Source organism: Hyaena hyaena, unplaced genomic scaffold (genome assembly GCF_003009895.1).
Source record: "Hyaena hyaena isolate Hyena2069 unplaced genomic scaffold, ASM300989v1 scaffold_289, whole genome shotgun sequence".
NCBI lineage: Eukaryota > Metazoa > Chordata > Mammalia > Carnivora > Hyaenidae > Hyaena > Hyaena hyaena.
Window position 1 is genome coordinate 1761503 of NW_024080920.1, and position 21319 is coordinate 1782821.

Here is a 21319-nt window from a genome sequence, read left to right on the forward strand (position 1 = left end):
AACTTTAAGTAGATATTTTCTGTTTGTTACATCATTTTATGCAATAATAATCCTATACAAAATGATTGTAAGATGAATCGCCAATATAGTTATTCTTTTATCTTATTTTCCCTTCCCTCTTAATGTTAGAATACCTACAGTCCCCAACCTTGATCTATTATTGCTACCTTTCCTTATTTCCTTGCAGAGTTTATATAGTGTCATGGTTTAACACATATCCACATGCTAACAATTACGAAATTGATACCAGGTTTTGTTCAAATACTTACTTTGCTTTTTCTTTTGGATTTTAAAAAAATGTTCCCAAAGTAGCATGCCTAAAAATAAATTTCTCATAATTCACAAAACCTGCTTCCCTAATTTCGTTTAATGGCAAATCCATTTTCTAGATTCTCAGAGTGAAAATTTTGGAATTAGTATTGATCCTTCTCTCATAATTCCAAAATCAGGCAGTCATATAAATGCACTTTAACTATATATCTACAAGCTAACTACCTTATGTCAGCTTGACTGCAATGACTTAACCTAATCTTATGTGAAGGTAAGCAACAGAATGCAGTGTTGCAATAAACAAATGTAAGAACAGCAATTCCACACAATTTGTTTTAAAGAAGTACTTTAGAAACTCTTAAGTTGAAAAATAGGTCATTCTTCTTATGATCCAGTACTCCCGTCCTGTCAGATCTAGGTTTTATATAAGCATGTAAAAGACCAACCTCTATGTGAAAATTAGCAGATTAGTGGTTATTATAAAGGACTATACAAAAATAAATTTGGAAACTTTGCATAATGGATTTTACTTTAAATCTAGACACGTCTCGGATAAGCATGAGGTAAAGTACTATGTGCACAGAATTAAGTCCAGAAGAATTAGAAATTCTCATTCATCTCCAAGATTTTGTCTGGGTATTCCTTGCTTAGCTGTCGTCGTGCGACTACTGTCGATGCATAGATGACGTATCCCCAGGAGAGCAATACGATCGCGAGTAGCAGCTAAAAAATGCAAGATGGGGAATAAAAGCAAAAAAGAAAAAGGGGGGGGGAGGTTACTGTAAGTGGTACTTTTCACCCTCCCCTCGCCCCAACAGGTTGCCGTGTACGTTGCTAAGGTGGGAATTTGAGTTAAAAACTGGAATAAAGGGAGTTCCGGAGAAGAGTACACCCAGCCGCCCTTACGTAAGAAGCGGAAGAGCGTGTCTTCCAGGAAGAGGCGGAGTCGAGGTGAGAGTAAAATCCTTAATACAGGAATGGATTTTAGAGTTACTGGGCGCTGAAGAAATAGGGGGCCTTCCGCCGGCGGGCCTAGGGAGTCGACACCGTGAAGCCCCGCCAGACTAGGGACCTACCACTGAATAAATCCAGTCCAGGGTGCGGCGACTCACTGGCTTCATGGTAAGGTGGCTGCGGCGGTCCGCGGGAACGGAGGGAAACTGCAGGCCCTAGACTAACCTCCGGGGCGGCGGCTGCCGAGCGGTGGCGGCCATCTTTCAGCCGGGCATCAGCGCCCGCCCCTCGCCTCCAGGAGCGTTTCCCATCAACGGGGCCGGCCTCTTCCGCCCGGAGCTGGGGGCCGGCTCACGTGATCTGGGGGCCTAGCTCTGGGTGCAAGGGGAGATGAGATAAAGGAGAAATTATGTTGAAAATGGCTTTTTTTTCCCCCTAGTCAGAGAGATGGGCGTGCTTTATTAACCGGTCTTTCAGTTGCAGTGCTCAATTCGTGCAAGATTATGAACCGTCGTGTGCATTTAGAAGTGTATTTGAAAAAATAATCTCCATTTTAAACACCACACTGGTTTCTGACGCTGGAGGGATTAACGTTTCTTCTTGCATTTGTTTCCACGTAATACAGATAGGGGTTCGTATATTCATCATTGATTTGAGAGTGGCACCCATTTTTATATAACAGTGACGAATAGTTATGTGAGTTCCTGTTAACTGATCCCTTCTGCTAGAAACAAAAGTCTTTTGAGAACTCAGTGGCTTGTGAATGTAAATGATACTTCCAAGAAGAAATAATGTAGCGCGAATTACCTGGCATAACGTACGTGCCGATCAACAAGTGTTCTTTTTGTTTTTTTGAGCGTTACGTTTTGTGCTTAGAATGGTAGCACGTATCAGATATTAAGCCAAAGACGGAATTTTGTACCCGGTTGGTTGTACCAAGTTTAGCTCTAGAATGTATGGAACGCTCCCATCTGAGGCCTGTGGGTAGGATGGGGCAATGGGCCACTTTACGCTCAGACGTTGTCTGTGTACATCTCAGATATCACCTGAAGAGGGTTTTAATCCAGATTTCGGGGAATGGGTTAAGGGGAAAAGTGTTCGAGAGAAAAACGTTATCAGTTTTGGGAAGATTTCAAGGTTCTGTTTTCTTAAGTAACCCCTGTTTATCCCTAGACTGGAGTAGATTTATGAAGAAGACTGTATAGGACACTGGTTGGGCTCTGGCTTTGGATTCCGTTTGAATCCGTGTTATTTCCTAGCTGTGCAACCGGAGACGGTCACTTCACCTCCATGTAACTGAAGTTTCTTTATGTATATAACTAGAGATAATTTTAGTAACTTTTCGCAGAGTTTGGTGAGGTTTAAATGAGACCAAGCTAGTTATCGTGTTCTTTGGGTAAGTTAAGAGCAAAAATTAAGTAGTGCTCCTGTAATCCCCAGAAACTGGTGGTAAGAAGAATGACGGTGATGGTAGTGATTTCCGCTTGGAAGGGTCTCGGAGTTCACTTTCCGGGAACGGAGGGTACGGTGGGGGGAAGGGCCGGGGCTCGGCGATTAGCGCTTAGGCCCCTCCCTCGGTGCCGGCGCCCTTCTACTGCGCATGCGTTACGCACGCGGGTGTTGTGTTTTGACGCGCGGGGGGCCGCGGAGTGGGTTTAGCTTTCTGCCGCCACCCCCCCAAGCTGCCATTGGTGATGAGCGTTTTACGTCACAGGGGTCGCAGCAGCCGCCGGGGTCTCCGCTGTCTCGCGAGGAGGGTGAAGCGCCCCCGCCTGCTCCGGTTCCTGAGGGCCGGCGGAGAAGTCGCCGAGTACGCCTTCGCGGATCCTGCCGTCACCGACCTAGCTTTTTGGGCCGCCGGGAGCTTGGCACGAACGGTTCAGCCGGGTCTGCGGCGACATCCTCCGAGGTGAGTGAGATACGAAACAATGGGGCGCGGGGGTCGGAAGGGCTGGGCGAGCCGGCGCTCCTGGCCTGGAATGAGGCCCAGGGAGCGGGGAGCTGCGGTCGGGGCTTGAGGGGTCGTCCGGGCCTCGGTGGGGCGGGGCTCCCGGCGGGCGGGCCGGCGGCTATGGTGTCGCACCTGTGGATTTGTGTGGGTGCGCGGGGGAGGGTTGCGGTTCCTGGAAGCTCTCCCGAGGGGCGCGAGCCCACCGGTGTACTGGAAAAAGCTTGCTCTCTGGAGGTGGGGGTGGGGAACTCGCGTCTCAGTAGTGGCATCGCCACAATCAGAGGTTTGCCAGAGGTGAGGTTCTCCTTTATCTCCGTCTGTCAGTAAAATGGGAGTAACTGTTTTAGTTCGTTGTGATTATGTAATTCACGTGGTGCTTATTAGCGATCCTGGCGGGTGGCACTTCTCACCCCAAGGAAGCCACTATCGCCGTGACTATTGGAGTTGTCTGCGCTGTGCTACACATTGTGGGTTGGGCACTCCTGCCTGTGGTTTTTCCAGCCATCCAGTCAGTGCAGCTTTCCTCGTGGGCTGCTGATACGTAGACTGGAAGGGGGCCGTACTGAGATGAAGCAAACCGTGTTTTAAGGGCGAAAGTGAATAGAATTTTTAGTAGGTAATTTTCAAGATTTAGAATAAGTTAACAGTTACCCAAGATTAAATGGTGAAAGTTGGGATCTTCGTTATTTTTTTAGTCAGTGAAATTCAAAGCTTTAGGGAGCCAAACCAATAATGCTTACCTGGAGTGAGTGGCTTTAGAAGGGAATGGTTCCCAAGCAGTTCTTTTTATGGCTGGAATTGGAGTTAAAATTCACAGCATCAGGTCAGTAGATCCTGTAAGATCCATGTAATCCTTTGGAACTGAATTGCAGGTCAGAGAGGTACAGTAATTTCTAAGGTCATAAAAGGTAAGGCCCGAATTATTTTTATTTTTTTATTATTATTTTAATGTTTGTTTGTTTTTGAGAGCGAGACAGAATGTGAGCGGGGGAGGGGCAGAGAGAGGGAGACACAGAATCTGAAGCAGGCTTCAGGCTCGGCGCTGTCCGCACAGAGCCTGACGGGGGCTCGAACTCTGACCTGAGCCGAAGTCTGCCGTTTAACCGACCAAGCCACCCAGGCGCCCCTCCAGATTATTTTTAATACTTGCGGTTTATTTTACTTCATCTACTTGTGAACTGTTTTTTAGCTACCTTGCCTGGATATATTAAGTACAGTAATTATTAAGATTATTTAATTGTTATAGATTGTCACCTTTCTGGGTCTTTATAATGGAAATGGGTGATGGAAAGAACTGAGATTCATTTTCACATAACATAGGGAAACAGTATTAAATTCTTACTGCATGCTAATCACTATGCTAAGAGTTTACATAGAATATATGCCCTCAAACAATTACCTTTTCAGGTGGGTACTGTTACTTAACCCATTTTAGAATTGAGAAAATTTGAAGGTTTTGGGAAATTTCCTCCAGATCACACCACTAATAAGTGGCTTTGATTCTCAACCCTGGCTCTGGTTTAGAATTAACATCACTATATGTAATCGCTGTTTTAAATAATAAAATTTATTTTGAGTGAGAGAATGCATGTATGTACAAGTGGGAAAGGGGGACAGAGTGGAGGAGAGAGAATCCTAAGCAGGAATTCTCCTTGACTTGGGGCTCCAACTCATGAACCTCAAGATCATAACCTGAACCGAAATCAAGTGTCAGAGGCTTAACTGAGCCAGCCAGCTGCCCCTAATTAACGTCATTTTTAAACGTCCTGACTTAATTTATAGACTCCAGCCTCTTGATTCTTTAGCCCCCTCTCATTCATTTTCCCTAGGTAAGTATGCTTGTTAATTATCTTCAGTTACCCTAGAATGTGACAGGGAGGCTTCTTTTCTCTGTTAAAGCCAGTAGATTTGAAGATTTAGGGAAGGTTTGGTTTAATCAGTGTATCCTAAAGGTGGCAAACTTTATTTAGAATTTGGGAGGCAGTTACGGAAAAGCATCAGAAGAGTTGATTTCTTCTTTTTCCTTGTGAGGAAATTAACTTCAAATCCCATTTCCTAGAGTGCTTGGATAGAGAAAACTTTATCACAAGGTTCTAGAACCTGAAGCACTAAATCCACCATCAAGTCCACCTTTGCTACCTAAACCCAGACTTTATAAACCTACAAATCTTAATCTGTCTCCTAGCCATTCCTGTTTTATGCCTTGATTTGTATTTTTAAAACAGCTTTGTTGAGATAGAATTTATAGTCCATCCATTAAGTTCCATTAAGTCCATCCATTAAAGTATATAATCCAGTGGTTTGGGATATATTTACAGGGTTGTGCAGCTATAATTGAACATTTTCATCATCCCAGAAATAAGCTTTATACTCTCTCTCCCTCCCCCCAGCAACCACCAGGCTATTTTCATCCATAGATTTGCCTATTGTGGATGTTATATATGAATGGCATCATGCAACGTGTGGTCTTTGTGATTAATTTTTTTTTCCATTTAGCATAATGAAAAGTTTCATCTGTGTTTTAGCATGTATCAGTGCTTCATCTTTTTTATTACCCAATTATATTCCATCATATGAATATACCACATTTTATTTGTCTTTTCATTAATTGATGGGATTGTTTCCACCTTTGAGCTGTTATGACAAATGCTGCTATGATTAGTCACATGCAGGTTTTTGTGGGGACATATGTTTTCATTTCTCTTGGGTAGGTGTTGAATTCTCGGTCATGTATATGGTAATTCTACTTCATTAGTATCTCAGCAAATATTTTGGTGAATTAAAAAAAAAAAACCCTAATCTCTACATCCACTGTGGGGCTTGAACTCATTACCTCAAGATCAAGCATCACATGCCCCACCGACTGAGCCAGCCACATGCTCCATTAGCAAATGTTTTAATTTCAGCATTAGTGATGCTTTTGAAGGAGTAAATCTCTTATTTGATGATGTACATTCATTGCCATTTGTTTGATGTTTCTAGTGACTACCATTCTTTAGATCTGAAGATACTACTGTGAGAAATACACAACTCAGTTTTTTCTTTTTGTCTATTGTGGATGACATTACTGATCATTCTTTAGCCTTATGCTATGCTGTCAAAGTGGTTAACAGGCATATAAAACTAGGGAAGGGAAGACTTAAGATTCCATTTTTAAAAACAATTCTACGTAGTTAAGATTTTGTTTTATTTGAACTTCAAGTTTACTATCTACTAATTTTCTTTAATAAATGCATTCAGGGTTGGAATTTTTATGTGAACTGCAAATGTTTAGTAAATACTAAAAGTCTGTATTTCTAAGAAATAAGATACAATGTATTAGCTTTAAATTTCACCAATCTTTAAAAAGTCGAGTAATCCGATTATTATATAGAGGTAAAAACGAAAATCTAGAGCTAATTGGCTATCTTCAGTTTACAGAGTTAGTTTTAGGGGAAATCTGCTTTTCAGTCCAGGTTCTCTGTTAGCCTCTCTGGTTCCCTCTCCACTCTTCATTCCTTCCCCTAATGCACAGACTTTGATCATAAAAATTTTTAGGCTTTTTTTCTTCTGGGGGGAGAATAAAAATGTTAGAAGTAGGGGAAAATGCTGAGAGATTTATGCAATATTAAGGTTTCAGAGTTTTAGAATGTTAACAATTAGTATTGTATATGTTTAAATACATAGTTATAAGCAATTTGTAATTCTGTGCTGTTTAAGAAGAGTGTTGATTTTTGTATTTCTAGTCTAGAATAGAAAGGACTAGAAATATTTAGATCCCTGAAGAAACATTAGTTCAACATTAATTGATTTCCTATTATGTCCTTGAGAAAGTTAAGATACCCTCGGTGAGCAAGTTTAATTTGAAATCTGTGATGAAATAGTTATATTTCACAATCATGGATTTTTGTCATGGGTTTTGTTAGAGTTTGGTATGGCCAATGTTTAGAAAGTTATAATTGTATTATTGGACTGACTTGGTAGTTAACTACTGATGGAACTCCCTGTAATAGATGAGGTGAAGAAAGATGAATAATAGACCCAGGAAACATAAAAGAAGAACCTAATATTTCATATATACTAAGTGATTTGTATAGAATGCAGCTAAAGAGAGATAAAATAACAAGGCCAAAAATGCAATGCACACCAAATTTCAGCCCTGGCAAACTCATTTTGTAAGTTATGGGTTGACATAGGCTGATAAATTTAAAGAAAACAAAGCTAATCTTTAAGATTTTAGCGATCCTTGTGAGAAAAATATAATGAGACTAAAAGCATGATTTCAAGAAACTTTTTGGGTGACTTTGAATTAAATAAAAAAAAGCTAAGCAAGGCTTTTAAGGGATGCTGTAAGGAATCAGTGAGGAACTGAAGATAATAATTTAACAATAGTAGTAATAATATGTAACACTTATACAGTAGTTGCTATGAGCCAGAAACTATCTTTGAGTGCTTTTACATATTTCATTTAGTCTTCACTGAAAGATACTGTTTTGTGTGTGTGTGAATCTTCCGCTGTATACTAAAAGATACTTTTGTATGTGTGTGAAAGAATCTTCTGCTAAAAACTACAGAATTGATTTAAACTGGTGAACTTTCTGGTATGCAGATTATCTTACAACAGTTATTTTTATTTTTATCTTTTTTGTGAAAGAGAGCAAGAAAGCAGGGGAGGGATACAGGGGGAGAGAATACCAAGTGGGCTTCACGCCAGCATGGAGCCCCGCTGGGGGTTGATCCCACGACCATGAGATCATGACCTGAACCAAAACCAAGAGTTGGAAGCTTAACTTACTGACCGACCCAGGTGCCCCATCACTACAGTTATTTTTAAAAGTGCATATCCAATATTTAACACATAAAACAAGTCACTCTGTATTATTCAGGGTATTTGAACGGTATAAAACCATACATAGAAATAACACCAGCTTAGGATTGTGGTGTTTTGGGCTTTTGTTTTCTAGAGAGGGATAGAAGGAGAAGATAAGGAATGTTTTAAAAAATTTGGACAACCTGGAAAAAAATGTTAGTATGTTAAATCTGAGTGGTGGATAAATGAGTTTTTGGCAGGTTTTCTTAATTTTTTTTAAATTTTTATTTCTGAGGGGGAGAGAGAGAGAGACAGACAGACAGACAGACTGTGAGCAGGGGAGGGTCAGAGAGAGAGGGAGATACAGAATCTGAAAAACGCTCCAGGCTCTGAGCTGGCAGTCAGCACAGAGCCCGACACGGGGCCCGAACCCACACGGGGCCGAACCCATGAACCGTGAGATCATGACCTGAGCCGAAGTCGGACGCTTAACCGACTGAGCCACCCAGGCACCCTGCGGCAGGTTTTCTTTTGTATAGTTTTTAGTTAAATTCTCTGCTTTTTTTTTTTTTTAAGTCTTTATTTTGAGAGAGTGAGTGTGTGTTGTGGGAGACAGAGAGTCGGGGGAAGGGCAAAGGAAGAGAGGGAGAGAATCCCAAGTAGGCTCTGTGCTGTCAAAGCAGAGCTGGATGCAGGGCGCGATCTCACGAACTGTGAAACCATGACCTGAGCCAAAATCAGGAGTTGGATGCTTAACTGACTGAGCCACCCAGCTGCCCCCAGTTAAATTCTCTTTAAAAAGAATAGAAAGCTAGGGTCACCTGGGTGGCTCAGTCGGTTAAGCATCTGACTCCTGCCCAGGTTATGACCTCTCAGTTTGTGATTTGGAGCCCTGCATTCAGCTCTGTGCTAACAGTGTGAAACTTTCTTGGGATTCTCTCTCTCTTTCTGTCTCTGTCCCTATCCCATGTGCGAGCTCTCTCTCAAAATAAACTTTAAAAAAATTTTTAAAAAAGAATGCTATATAGTACTTGAGAGCTTAGTATATACAACAATATGCCTTTTCTAAAGGCTTTTTATTTTTTTTTTATACGTTTATACTTTTAGAGAGAGAGTGGGCACAAGCTGGGGAAGGGACAGAGAGAGATGGAGACAGAATCTGAAACAGTCTTCAGGCTCTGAGCTGTCAGCACAGAACTTGATGTGGGGCTTGAGCTCATGAGCTGTGAGATCATGACCTGAGCCAAAGTTGGACAAAGGTGGCTCAACCAACTGAGCCACCCAGGTGCCCCTCTGAAGACTTTTTATATCCTCACAAACACTGTGATGCAGGTTCTATTATCACTGATCTGCATAGTCACACTTACTAGCAAAGTGTGGAATCAGGATTCAATATAGGACTCAATTGAGTATTCAAATACCTGCCTTTAGAGCTTGTGCTTTAGGTACCATGCTATACTCCCTTTCATATTACAAAGATAATGAGCTACACAATTATTTTCACCAAAGTATGTTTCATAGTCATTATTTGCTGTTTTTAAAATCAGATTTAGTCTCTTCCTCTTTTATCAGACTACTGATGTATTTTTTTCCCTTTTACAGATAATGGCATCAGCTGCTAAAGAATTTAAAATGGACAACTTTTCACCTAAAGCTGGTACTAGCAAATTGCAACAGACAGTACCAGCTGATGCATCTCCTGATTCTAAGTGTCCTATATGCTTGGATAGATTTGATAATGTGTCTTACTTAGATCGCTGTTTACATAAGTTCTGTTTTCGCTGTGTACAGGAGTGGTCAAAAAACAAAGCTGAATGTCCACTGTGTAAACAGCCCTTTGATTCTATCTTCCATTCTGTGAGGGCAGAAGATGACTTCAAGGAGTATGTCCTAAGGCCTTCGTATAATGGTTCTTTTGCCACCCCTGATGCTCCACGATTTCGCTATCGTACAACTATGACAAATCGAAGTGCTTCTGTTTATTCACCTAGTGGTAACATGAATAGAAGAACAACAACTCCACCAGATAGTGGAGTACTATTTGAAGGGTTAGGCATTTCAACAAGACCTAGAAATGGTGAAATTCCTCAACTTATGAGGCAGATTGCAATAAGGAGGCCAACTTCTGCAGATGAAAGATCTTTGCGAAAAATTCAAGAACAAGATATTATTAATTTCAGACGAACTCTCTATCGTGCTGGTGCTCGGGTTAGAAATATTGAAGATGGTGGTCGCTGCAGGGATATTTCAGCTGAATTTTTCCGTAGAAATCCGGCTTGCCTTCATAGATTAGTACCCTGGTTAAAACGCGAACTTACGGTTCTTTTTGGAGCTCATGGATCTTTAGTGAATATTGTCCAGCACATCATCATGAGTAATGTTACTCGCTATGACTTGGAGAGTCGGGAATTTGTATCTGACTTAAGACCATTTTTACTTAATCGGACTGAGCATTTTATACATGAATTTATCAGTTTTGCTCGATCTCCATTTAACATGGCAGCTTTTGACCAGCATGCTAATTATGATTGCCCTGCTCCTTCATATGAAGACGGTAGCCATTCTGATTCTTCAGTCATAACAATATCTCCAGATGAAGCTGAGACCCAAGAGTTGGATATCAATGTAACCACTGTCAGTCAGGCACCATGGGATGATGAAACTCCAGGGCCATCTTACTCAAGCTCAGAGCAGGTGCATGCTGCCATGTCTTCCCTTTTAAATACTTCTGATAGTTCAGATGAAGAACTTGTAGCAGGAAGAGCCCCGTCTCAGATACAAGGAGTACAAACTAATGAAGACCTAAATAATGACAGTGATTCTTCTTCAGATAATTGTGTCATTGTTGGGTTTGTTAAACCACTAGCTGAGAGGACCCCAGAACTTGTTGAACTGTCCTCTGATTCTGAGGAGTTAGGCTCTTATGAGAAAATGGAGACAGTGAAGACACAAGAACAGTCTTACAGTTCTGGTGATAGTGATGTTAGTAGATGTTCATCTCCACGCTCTGTCCTTGGAAAGGATGAGCAAATAAATAAAGGTCATTGTGGTTCTGGTAAAAGAATCAAGTCAAAGAAGGAAGAGAAACACTCCACGTCATTGTCGTCTCCTAGAGACCTGAACTCGTCTATCAGAGGAGACAGAGTATACTCCCCTTATAACCGTAGACACAGGAGGAGGGGAAGGTCAAGAAGTTCAGATTCACGTTCTCAGAGTAGAAGTGGTCATGATCAGAAGAATCGTAGAAAGCATCATGGGAAGAAAAGGATGAAAAGCAAAAGATCCAGAAGCAGGGAGAGTAGCAGACCTAGAGGTAGAAGAGACAAAAAGAGATCAAGAACTAGAGATAGCAGCTGGTCAAGAAGAAGCCAGACTCTCTCTCTAAGTAGTGAAAGCACAAGCAGATCAAGATCTCGTAGCAGTGATCATGGTAAAAGAAGATCACGGAGCAGAAATAGAGATCGTTATTATTTAAGAAATAATTATGGAAGCAGATATAAGTGGGAATATACTTACTATAGTAGAAATAAGGACAGAGATGGCTACGAGTCATCATACAGAAGGAGGACTCTGTCCAGAGCTCATTATTCCAGACAATCTTCAAGTCCAGAATTCAGCTTTTCTGAAAGAACAAATGCTAGGAAGAAAAACAATCACAGTGAAAGGAAGTATTACTATTATGAAAGGCACAGATCAAGGAGCCTATCTAGTAATAGATCAAAGACTGCATCTACAGGGCCTGATTGGGTAAGAAATGAAAAGCCTGGAGGGAAACGAAAATACAAAACACGCCATTTGGAGGGTACTAATGAAGTGGCTCAACCTTCTCGTGAATTTGCTTCTAAAGTAAAGGAAAGTCATTACCAAAAATCCTCATCAAAATTAGATGGAAACCACAAAAATGAGAGTGATAGCTTTTCAGACAGCCGGTCATCAGACCGAGAGACAAAACACAAGAGGAAAAAAAGGAGGACCCGGAGCCTGAGTGTAGAGATAGTTTATGAAGGGAAAGCGACTGATACGACTAGACACCATAAAAAGAAAAAGAAGAAGCACAAGAAGAAGCATAAGAAACATCATGGGGACAATGCTTCACGTTCACCAGTTGTAATTACCATCGACAGTGATAGTGATAAGGATTCTGAAGTAAAAGAGGATACAGAATGCGACAATAGTGGTCCTCAAGACGCTTTACATAATGAATTTTTGTCTCCTCCCTTTGAACCATTTGAAGCTAAAGATGTAGTTACAATAGAAGATGAATTTGGCATCCTAGACACGGAGTGTAATATTACCACACTTAATAACAGCTTGAATAATGCCAACAAAACTGTGGATTCTGTTCCACCCCAGGCAGCTTCAGTTGAACAAACTCTTGATGTAAGAGAAGAGAGTACCTTTGCTTCTGATTTGGAGAACCAGCCCAGTAATGTCTCTGTTCAGACTGAGCCATCAAGGCAATTGCCATCTCCACGGACATCATTAATGTCAGTGTCTCTTGGTAGAGACCATGATATGTCTTAAAACTGCCAAAGCATCTCATTGAGAATTCTGACGGAAAACAAAAACAAAAAAGTTTGATCTACCGCAGTCTATTTAAAGATGACTTTTGGTGAAAACTCTTTTCCCCCTAAAAATATTTTAAGTGGTTTTTTTTTGTGTTAAAAAGTTTGTAAAAATCATTATTTGTTCAAAAAGTATGTATGTCCCACCCTCAGAGATATGCACTTTTAAGTGAGGAAAATGATATTGTTAGCAGTTTATTTAAAACTTGGGATCCTTTTTAAATAAAAAATATAAATTTTAGAAGTTATTTCATAAAGCCATATGGTATTGACATATTTTTAAAGTAGTCAATGAGTATTTTTGAATTTTTTTTTTGAGAGTTATTCTGGAAATGTGTTATAAGCTAGGAGAATCCCTTTGGACAGTCTTTATTTTTCTTCTTAAAAATTTGTATGATTCAAAACCATTTCTTCAGGTTAAATTAAGGCATTTTAATCTGCACAGTTTATCTTGACATCTGCCAAAAGAAAATTTAAATATTTCCTTTATATACTTGTTTATCTGGACTGCCAGTAAAACATGTGTATTCGACAAAATAAAAAAATAAAACCGTAACACTTTACAAGAATCCAGAAATTTTTCTATGTAGTACTGCCTTTAAAAAAAAAAATTTAGTGGAGCTAAAATCTTGAAAATAGTTAAGACTATACTTGTTATAAATAGTAAATTTCAGATGATCTGCATTTAACTTTATAGTTTTAATTATTTTATTTCTTTAATCTGATTATGAAGAATATCTTACTTGCTTTCTGTCTTCACTAAAATGCAGTTATGTAGCATTTAGCTTATTTTTTAAAAACAAAACACCCTTGCCAAACTTCTACGTTGGTAGTTGTACACAAAGTGGTTATACTTATGTTTTATCCTGTTTTAGAGATGATGAAATAAATTGCTCTCTGTCTAGCCTGATGTAAGATTGCCAGGGAAGAACAGAATTTGGATTAGGTCTAATTTAGCCTTCAGCTTGCCTTGCTACCATATTCATTCAAAGTTGGAATGCCTGCTGGGTGGCAGGTTCTATACTATGTTTTTAGGGTTTCAGTGATGGAACAAAGCAGATATGATCCCTGTCGTTGGGGGTCAAAGATGTAAACATTAGAAACCATAAATTCTCTGAAGAGAAAATGTGATGTCCTATAAGAGCATACAATGGGGGCCTAATTTCATGTGGAAGTGATAGCTGAGTTGAAATTCAAAGAACAAGTAGCTGTTAGCTAGGAGTAGAGTTGTTCTTTGCAAAAGAAAAGATGTCCAAAGATCCAAAGGCAGAAGGGGAGCCCGACATATATTGGAAGAACTAAAAGAAGGCAAAATTAGCCAAAGAACAAAGTAGGAGCAAGCTTTATAGGTCATAAAGGGGAATAGGAAATTTTTTTAAAATGCCAATTTAAATGGATGTTGGCAGTTTTTAGAAAGCTCCGACACAGAAATAAGGGGAAGACCATAGTTGATCCAGGAATATATCTTGAAATTATGACATGATTTTGTAGTTTTTTTCTTAAGTGTTAAAGACGTAATGCTATTTTATTTCATTTTCTAATTTTATATGATATTTGTAAACATTTAGTGAAAACCTATCAAAGTTTTGAAACACCTAAAGCTCCTCTTAATACATGGCATCATGACATCATCCTCTTATGTGTTCAGGCCAAAAATTTCCCAGTCTCTGATGAGTCTCCTCCGTCAGCTCTCTCATTCAATCCCCAAACCCTGGCCAGTAAATATTTCTAATGTGTCTATACCGTCATCCAATCTGGGCAGCCATAATCTCTCACTTGTGCTATTCTAGTGGGTCTGTGTGCATCCACTGTTGCTCTACACCTACTCCCCCCCACCCCTTTGCCTCCATCCATTCTTGTTTCATTCCCCTGTTTAAAATCCTTCAGTAAGTTTCTATTATTCTTAGGATACTTAATAAAAGCAAGCAAAAATCCAGCACAATATGTTTTACATGCCTCTGCTTAATCAGATTCTGGTCCATCTTCAGCTTTTCTCTCACCTCGTTTGTGCTCTGGCCACCCTAGCCTACCTCCTCCTAATGCAGAGCCTTCGTATGTGGATTTTTCTTCTGCTAGGAACTGAATTTCATCCTAGCTAAAGGAGGCTTTTGCTAAAGTGCCGTTTTCCACTTTTCCCCCCAAACTTGGTCTCGTAACAACCCTGGACTCCTGTAGTAATTGATTATGGAGTGTTCTCTCACCAATCTGCAAGTTCTTTGGCCACTATATGTATGTGTGCTGGTAAATCCCTTCTCTTTTGTCTCATATAGGAAGTACTTAAAGCACTTACTAGGTGGATGACTACGTGCTAGGGATTTTTAATTTTGGCTAAGACCTGCTTCCTCCTTTCAGGGGGCTCCACTGTTAACTTTTAGCCTAGGCTGTGTTCTTTTAACCTGTTCATCTGAATTCAGTGTCTATGAGATTTTATTTTACCTTAAGTTTTTAGTGTTTTTGTGACTTTAATGGGAATGCGACCTAGCATTTGCACTTGGTTGTTCATCAGCCCTCAGATTGACAACAGGAAAACGTTATTACTTTTACTTCCCAGTTTCAGTAAGCTCCATGGGAGCTAATCGAAGGCCCTCCCCAACCCCTCTAATCTGTAATAATGGTCTGTGCGTACTAAAGGGCAACAATTTACTCAAGGTAAGCTGACAGCCCATTCTTACTGGGAATTCTTCCATCCTGGGGAATCATTACAGTCCCTTGCCAGTGGGTATGGATGCCTTGAGTCAGTCTACATCCCTGGACTCAAAATTTTTCAGAAGGTTCTTCAGGATCCCAGAAACTATGTATAACCTGGTTTGGGTTGTGGCCACTCCACTGTCCACACCAGTGGGGGCAAGAGATGGGAAGTAGAGGGAGAAGCATTCCTCTTCACAAACCAGATTTTCTCAGAATTCTGAGCATGGGTCCATTTATAACATTAAGCTATGTACAACTGAAATATTAACTGACTGAATTACTTTATAAGGTAGCTATTACTGAGACCAGAATTTATATGGTAGTGCCCCTTTAACTGCAGAGAAGAAGTTCCAAGATCCCCCAGTGGATGCCTGAAACTGAATAGTTCTGAATCCTGTTATGTACTTTTTCTATACATACACACCTATGCTCAAGTTTATAAATTAGGTGCAGTAAGAAACTAATAATAATAGAATTGGACAGTTAATATATTGCAATAAAGATTATGTGAATGTGGTCTCTCAGAATAACTTGTACTCATCCTTGTGATAATGTGAGATGGTAAAATGCCTACGTGCTGAGATGAAGTGAAGTGAATGATGTAGGCATTGTTATATATAATGTTTGGCTACTATTGACCTCAGGATACTTTAAAAGGCAGATCTGCTGCTTCCAAATCCCAGTTGACTGGATGAATGGGGTGGGGCGGTACTACTATATGGATATGTCCAGTGATTGGTGTCTTTAGGAAAACCCACATGGGAAGCTGAATCATAATCATTGTGTATGTAGCCTACTTTCAAATGGGTCAGAAAGAATGCTATGTATATAGACAGAAGATGATAAAGCAAATTGGGGCAAAATGTTAAAAAATGAGAATAAAAGTACAGAAAGTCTATGTTTTTTTGTATTTCTGTAGGTTTGAAATAATTTAAAAACAAGTTACTAAAATTGCCTCCATAGGCCTGCTGGGTTACCTGTATGAGTGTCAGAATTTTCAGCCACATATACTTAGCAAAAGGAAGAAAAGTCACAAAGGCAAACATGTAGTAACTATTAGAGCCACTTTGTGAGAAAGAGCCAGAGTCACTAGAGGTCTAGGGTCTTAGTCTGAGATTTACAGTTAACTGCTCTTGGTTCCATGCTCAGAAACAAGTTTGTGAGGGGTGTAAAAACAAAGGTGAGGTGTATTTTAAGTTTATTATTTATTTTGTGAGAGAGCATGAGCAGAGGGAGGGGCAGAGGGGGAGAAAGAATCCCAACGCAGGGGTCAAATTCATGAAACCATGAGACAACCTGAGATAAAATGCAAGATTTGGACACTTAACTGACCAAGCCACCCAGGGGCCCCAAGAGAGGTTTTTGTTTGTTTGTTTTGTAATTTAGGATAGAGGGAAGACCAAGTTTCTGGGAAGGAGACCCTGAAATAGGAAAAGTTGAAAGGAAAGGTAACTGATGGAGCAGAGTACCTGTATGGCAGAGCATAGCACAGGTAAGTGAACTGGTAATGGATAGAGGCAGATGCAAGTCTTACTGTAAAATGACAGAAGGAGGTAATGCACAGAGATGTGTTTCTGAGCAAGAGGCACTAAGAGGAGGTTGTTCACACTGTAAAGCCTCTCATCTCTGTGAAGTAGGAAGTAATAGCCAACTGAGAAACAGAGGTCATGAGTAAGATTGGGCTTGAGAAGAGAAATGAGAAAATGCCATTGAGGGGCATGGAGAGAAGGTTCACTAAGAATTACTGCTGAGTGCTGAGGCCTCCCCTTGAGATATGGGGAGTTTTGTGAAACACCAAGATTTGTAATTTTGTCCTGGTACCATTCATTCAGCACTGTGGGAGTAGAAGCAGAAACTGATGTTGGAGGTATAGTATGTGTTCAGTAAGTAAATAGATGGTTTATGGTTGAAGTTCTGAATGTGACTAGTAAAATAACGGGCAAGGGATTTGAGAAACTGGTGAGTATAGGTTGAGTAGATGCATTCTGGTTTCTGGGCTCTGTAGGAAAGGAAGTGAAGCTGAAGTTTTTTATATGTAAAGAATAGGGAGATAGCAAAGAATTTGTTTTCCAATGAGGTTCAGGTAGATCTAGTTGAGGAAGGAATAAGACCAAAAGAATTTTAGAGAGTGCCTAATTCTAGGCAGGATTGGAAGTAACTAGAATGGGTGGAGGTAGAGGTGAAGTGATTGGAATTGAGGATAGTGATTGATGTGGCTGGAAGTATCCTCTACATGGAAAATACTGTTGGTGATGGCAGAAGATAAAGGATGGAGAAGAAAATGGTAGTTGTGTCGTGAGTATTGTGTCTTGTCCTTTAAACTATGCTTGTGTTCCACGATAGCATCTGGCATGTGTACAGAGAAGATAATGAAAACTTAGTAAATACTTATTTCCTCATTCTTGAGTTTTTAGTTAATAACTGAATCACTTAGGTATTAGAAAACATTAAGGGCAATATGGCCATTTAAAAAAGTACAGTAAGATTGGTTGTTAAACTGAAAATCAAGAAATTCTTTCTCACTTTCCCTGCAAGTGGGGGGGATAGTAAATCCACTGGATCTGTGTGTGAGAAAAGCAAGAGGCAAGGAAAATGGAAGTCAGGTTAGGCCAAGGTCTGAGTCCATAAATTGATCCCTGTAAAAGCTGCAGCTGCACTGTTCTGCTGGAGCATTAGATGATATGCTTTTATACAGCCACAAGGGGGCAGAATTAGATCTCTAGCATTTGTCTGGAGTTGGCTGCCTCTCTGCATGACCGTCTGCACTTTAAATAGGTAAACCATTCTCTCCCAAGCACAAGGATATCTCTTTGCGCTTCTGTCTGTAAAATTCATGTGTTCATCAAACACTGAGTGTATATGGTCCAAGTCTATATGCTAAATGCTAGAGGTGTAACAATGAATAGGATGGAACCAATAGGAATTTTAAAGATGGTGGGAATGGAACGATTAGATTTGTTTTTAAACAACTAGTACTACTATAGAAGAAAGCTTGGAGTGGGAAAACCTCGATGAAACATTGCTTACGGAGCTCTTTTCAGTAGCTCAAACCAGAAGTCACGAGGGCCTATAGAAAAACAATAGGGGTTCAGTGGAGAGGCTGGATTCAATCAATTTCTGAGGTAGACTAGACAAAATTTGGGTACCCTGTAGATGAGGATGGGCTGTAAGGAGATGGAAAAGTCTGGTATGATGAGATTCCCCTGTGTGTGAATTAAGAAACAGAGGAATAGGGATAGTTGGGGAAGACAATGAGTTCAGTTTGAGCCTGAGCAGCCTAGAGCTGCACTGTCCGAGTTAGTAGCCACTAGGCACATGTGGATATTGAAATGTGGCTGGTAAAACTGAGGAACTGAAATTTAAGTAGTGTTTAATGAGGCTCATGGCTGCCATATTGACCAATACAGATAGCATTTCCATCGTGACAGAAAATTCTTTTTTTTTCATTCTTTTTAAAAGTCTTTTTATTTATTATTTTTTTAACAAATAGTTTATTGTCAAATTAGTTTCCACATAACACTCAGTGCTCATCCCCACAAGTGCCCTCCTCCATGCCCATCCTCCCCTCCCCCCCACATCCATCAGTCCTCAGTTTTTGTCAGCATTCAAGAGTCTCTCATGGTTTGCCTCTCTCCCATTCCCCCACCATTTCCCCCCTTCTTCTCCCCCTTGTTCCTCCGTCAAGTTCCTCCTAATCCTCCTATATGTGCAAACGTATGATATTTGTCCTTCTCTACCTGAGTTATTTCGCTCAGCATAACACCCTCAAGGTCCATCCATGTTGCTACACATGGCCAGATTTCATTGTTTCTCATTGCCATGTAGTATTCCATGGTATAGATAAACCACATCTTCTTGATCCATTCATCTGTTGATGGACACTTAGGCTCTTTCCATGTTTTAGCTATTGTGGAGAGTGCTGCTATAAATATTGGGGTACATGTGCTCCTATGCCTCAGCATTTCTGTATCCCTTGAGTAAATTCCTAGCAGTGCTATTGCTGGGTCCTAGGGGAGTTCTATTGTTAGTTTCCTGAGGAACCTCCACACTGTTTTCCAGAGGGGCTGTACCAGTTTACATTCCCACCAACAGTGTAGGAGGGTGCCCGTTTCTCCACATCCTCGCCAGCATCTAGAGTTCTCTGATTTGCTCATTTTAGCCACTCTGACTGGCGTGAGGTGGTATCTCAGTGTGGTTTTGATTTGTATTTCCCCATCGTGACAGAAAATTCTGTTGGACATCCTGGAGGACACTGGACAGATGAAGATTTCCAGTGGGTACCTGGAAACAGTATGAATCTTGCAGGAGAGATGGGGACTAGGAAGGTGTTTTAGGAGTCACTGGAAACCTAGGGAGTACTAGAGAGGTTGTAGAAGTTGATGTACTCTCTGAGAGAAAGCAGAACAAGGAGAAAAGCAGACATAAGTGAAGATTCTAGAGAATACAATGTTAAGGAGGCTGGCAAAAGAAGGAAAGCCTTTCAAAAGAGACAAATGTGTCTTACAGTCCCATATACTTTTTTTGCCTCTTCAGTCTTACGTTGTATATCCTGTATCAAAGGCAGTGACTTGCATGCAGTAGCACATAAACAGAATTTCCAAGAGGCTAATCTTATTTTTAAGTTCCTGGGACCATGGTCACTGTTACCTTCATGTGGTCATTGAATCAGGGAATTCTGTTCTGTGTGGAGCAAATTAGGCCACCTCCAAAGATACCTCATACCATTTTTAGAATACATAACTGGAAAGTATGATCTTTTGACCCTACTCTATAAATCACCCTCCTTTTCTGTACTTACCTTCATGCTCAGCTATGATTTTCTGGATTATGTTTAAATCATTCCCTTGCAATAACCTTTCTCTAGTCCTTCTGTGTCTTTGTTCACTTAGTTTAGGGGGTGAGCAGCCTTTTCTTGTAAAGGGCCAGATGTAGTCTCTGTTGTATGTCTTTTTTTTTTTTTTTTTTTTTTTGGTAACACTTTGAAGATATTAAAACAATTTTTAGCTTGTGGTCTGTTTAAAAACAAGTCACATGCCAGATTTGTTCTGCAATAGTTTGCTAACCTGTTACCCAGCAAGACCTCCATCTGGATGAACCCAGCTCCTCAGTTGTGCTTACATGCATCCTTCTGAGTGAAGGAAATTAGGAACTGCAGGTTGGTGTCACCATAAAAACACAATCCCAAGTGGACAAGTTTCTGTAGTGTTCTTGCTCATTGGTATAATGGGTATATTTCACACCTTTTACGTCCACAAACCTCCCATTTGTCTCTACCATAGGCTTTCCATAGTGGCTGGGGAGCTGGCCAGTGCCAGGTTTGGGCAAACACAAACTCTCTTCACCAAAATAATACCTCTCTAGCGTATTATTACAGACACTGCCCGCCCATTTGGTCTTGACTGGTTTGTTTGTGTGTCCTCAGTCAACTAGTGGGTGTGCTGATCTCGGATGGCCTCATCTGGGATTACTGGACTCTATGTAGTCACTCATCTTCCAGCACATTAGCCTGAGCTTGTTCACCTTGTCACAGGGGGTCCAAGAGAGAAAGCAGGAGTGTGCAGTCTCAAGACCTGGGCTCAGAATTGACACCATCATTGCCTCTTTTTTTTTTTTTTTGATCTATAGCAAAGTTCTAAGACCAAGCTGATTCAAGGGGAAGGAACAGAGACTCCTGTGTTGATGGGAGGAGCTACAAAGTTACATTGTAAAAGGTAAAAGTATTGGGGAAAGTGAAGAATTGTAACTTTTGCATCCAGCCTACCAGAGTATCCAGGTTTGCTCCACGGCAATGGAAAGAGCCCTCTTCCTCTAGGCCTTTAGCCCTCCCACTTATATGTGCATCTGTAGCATGTGGAAGGTTTGTAAAAACAGATTGCTGGGGCCCACACCCACAAAATGTCTGGGATGCCAAGAATTTGCTTTTCTAACAGGTTTCCAGGTGGTTCTGATGCTACTGGCCTGCAGACCACAGTTTGAGAACCACTGTTCTGGGACATACCCTCTGCATGCATTTCACTTATTCCCACTTGAAAAGGAATTTTGATTTTTGAATTATCTTTTTTTCCTTTATCTTCTGTTTTTTAGTTCTGTGATTATATGTTA

The 21319-nt window shown here is 40.5% G+C and overlaps 2 protein-coding genes across 2 annotated transcripts; one reads left to right on the forward strand and one right to left on the reverse strand.

Moving 5' to 3' along the window:
* Positions 1 to 768: 768 nt before the first annotated feature.
* On the reverse strand, positions 769 to 1708 carry SMIM27 (small integral membrane protein 27). Its single transcript, XM_039247060.1, has 2 exons — positions 1347 to 1708; positions 769 to 993 (listed from the first exon to the last, which is right to left on the reverse strand). Exons 1-2 carry the CDS (start codon positions 1389 to 1391, stop codon positions 871 to 873), a joined length of 168 nt encoding a protein of 55 aa, XP_039102991.1. The 5' UTR covers positions 1392 to 1708; the 3' UTR covers positions 769 to 870.
* Positions 1202 to 13085, forward strand: TOPORS (TOP1 binding arginine/serine rich protein, E3 ubiquitin ligase). The gene is made up of 3 exons (XM_039247058.1): positions 1202 to 1392; positions 2939 to 3133; positions 9567 to 13085. Exons 1-3 carry the CDS (start codon positions 1390 to 1392, stop codon positions 12486 to 12488), a joined length of 3120 nt encoding a protein of 1039 aa, XP_039102989.1. The 5' UTR covers positions 1202 to 1389; the 3' UTR covers positions 12489 to 13085.
* The last annotated feature ends 8234 nt before the right edge of the window (positions 13086 to 21319 follow it).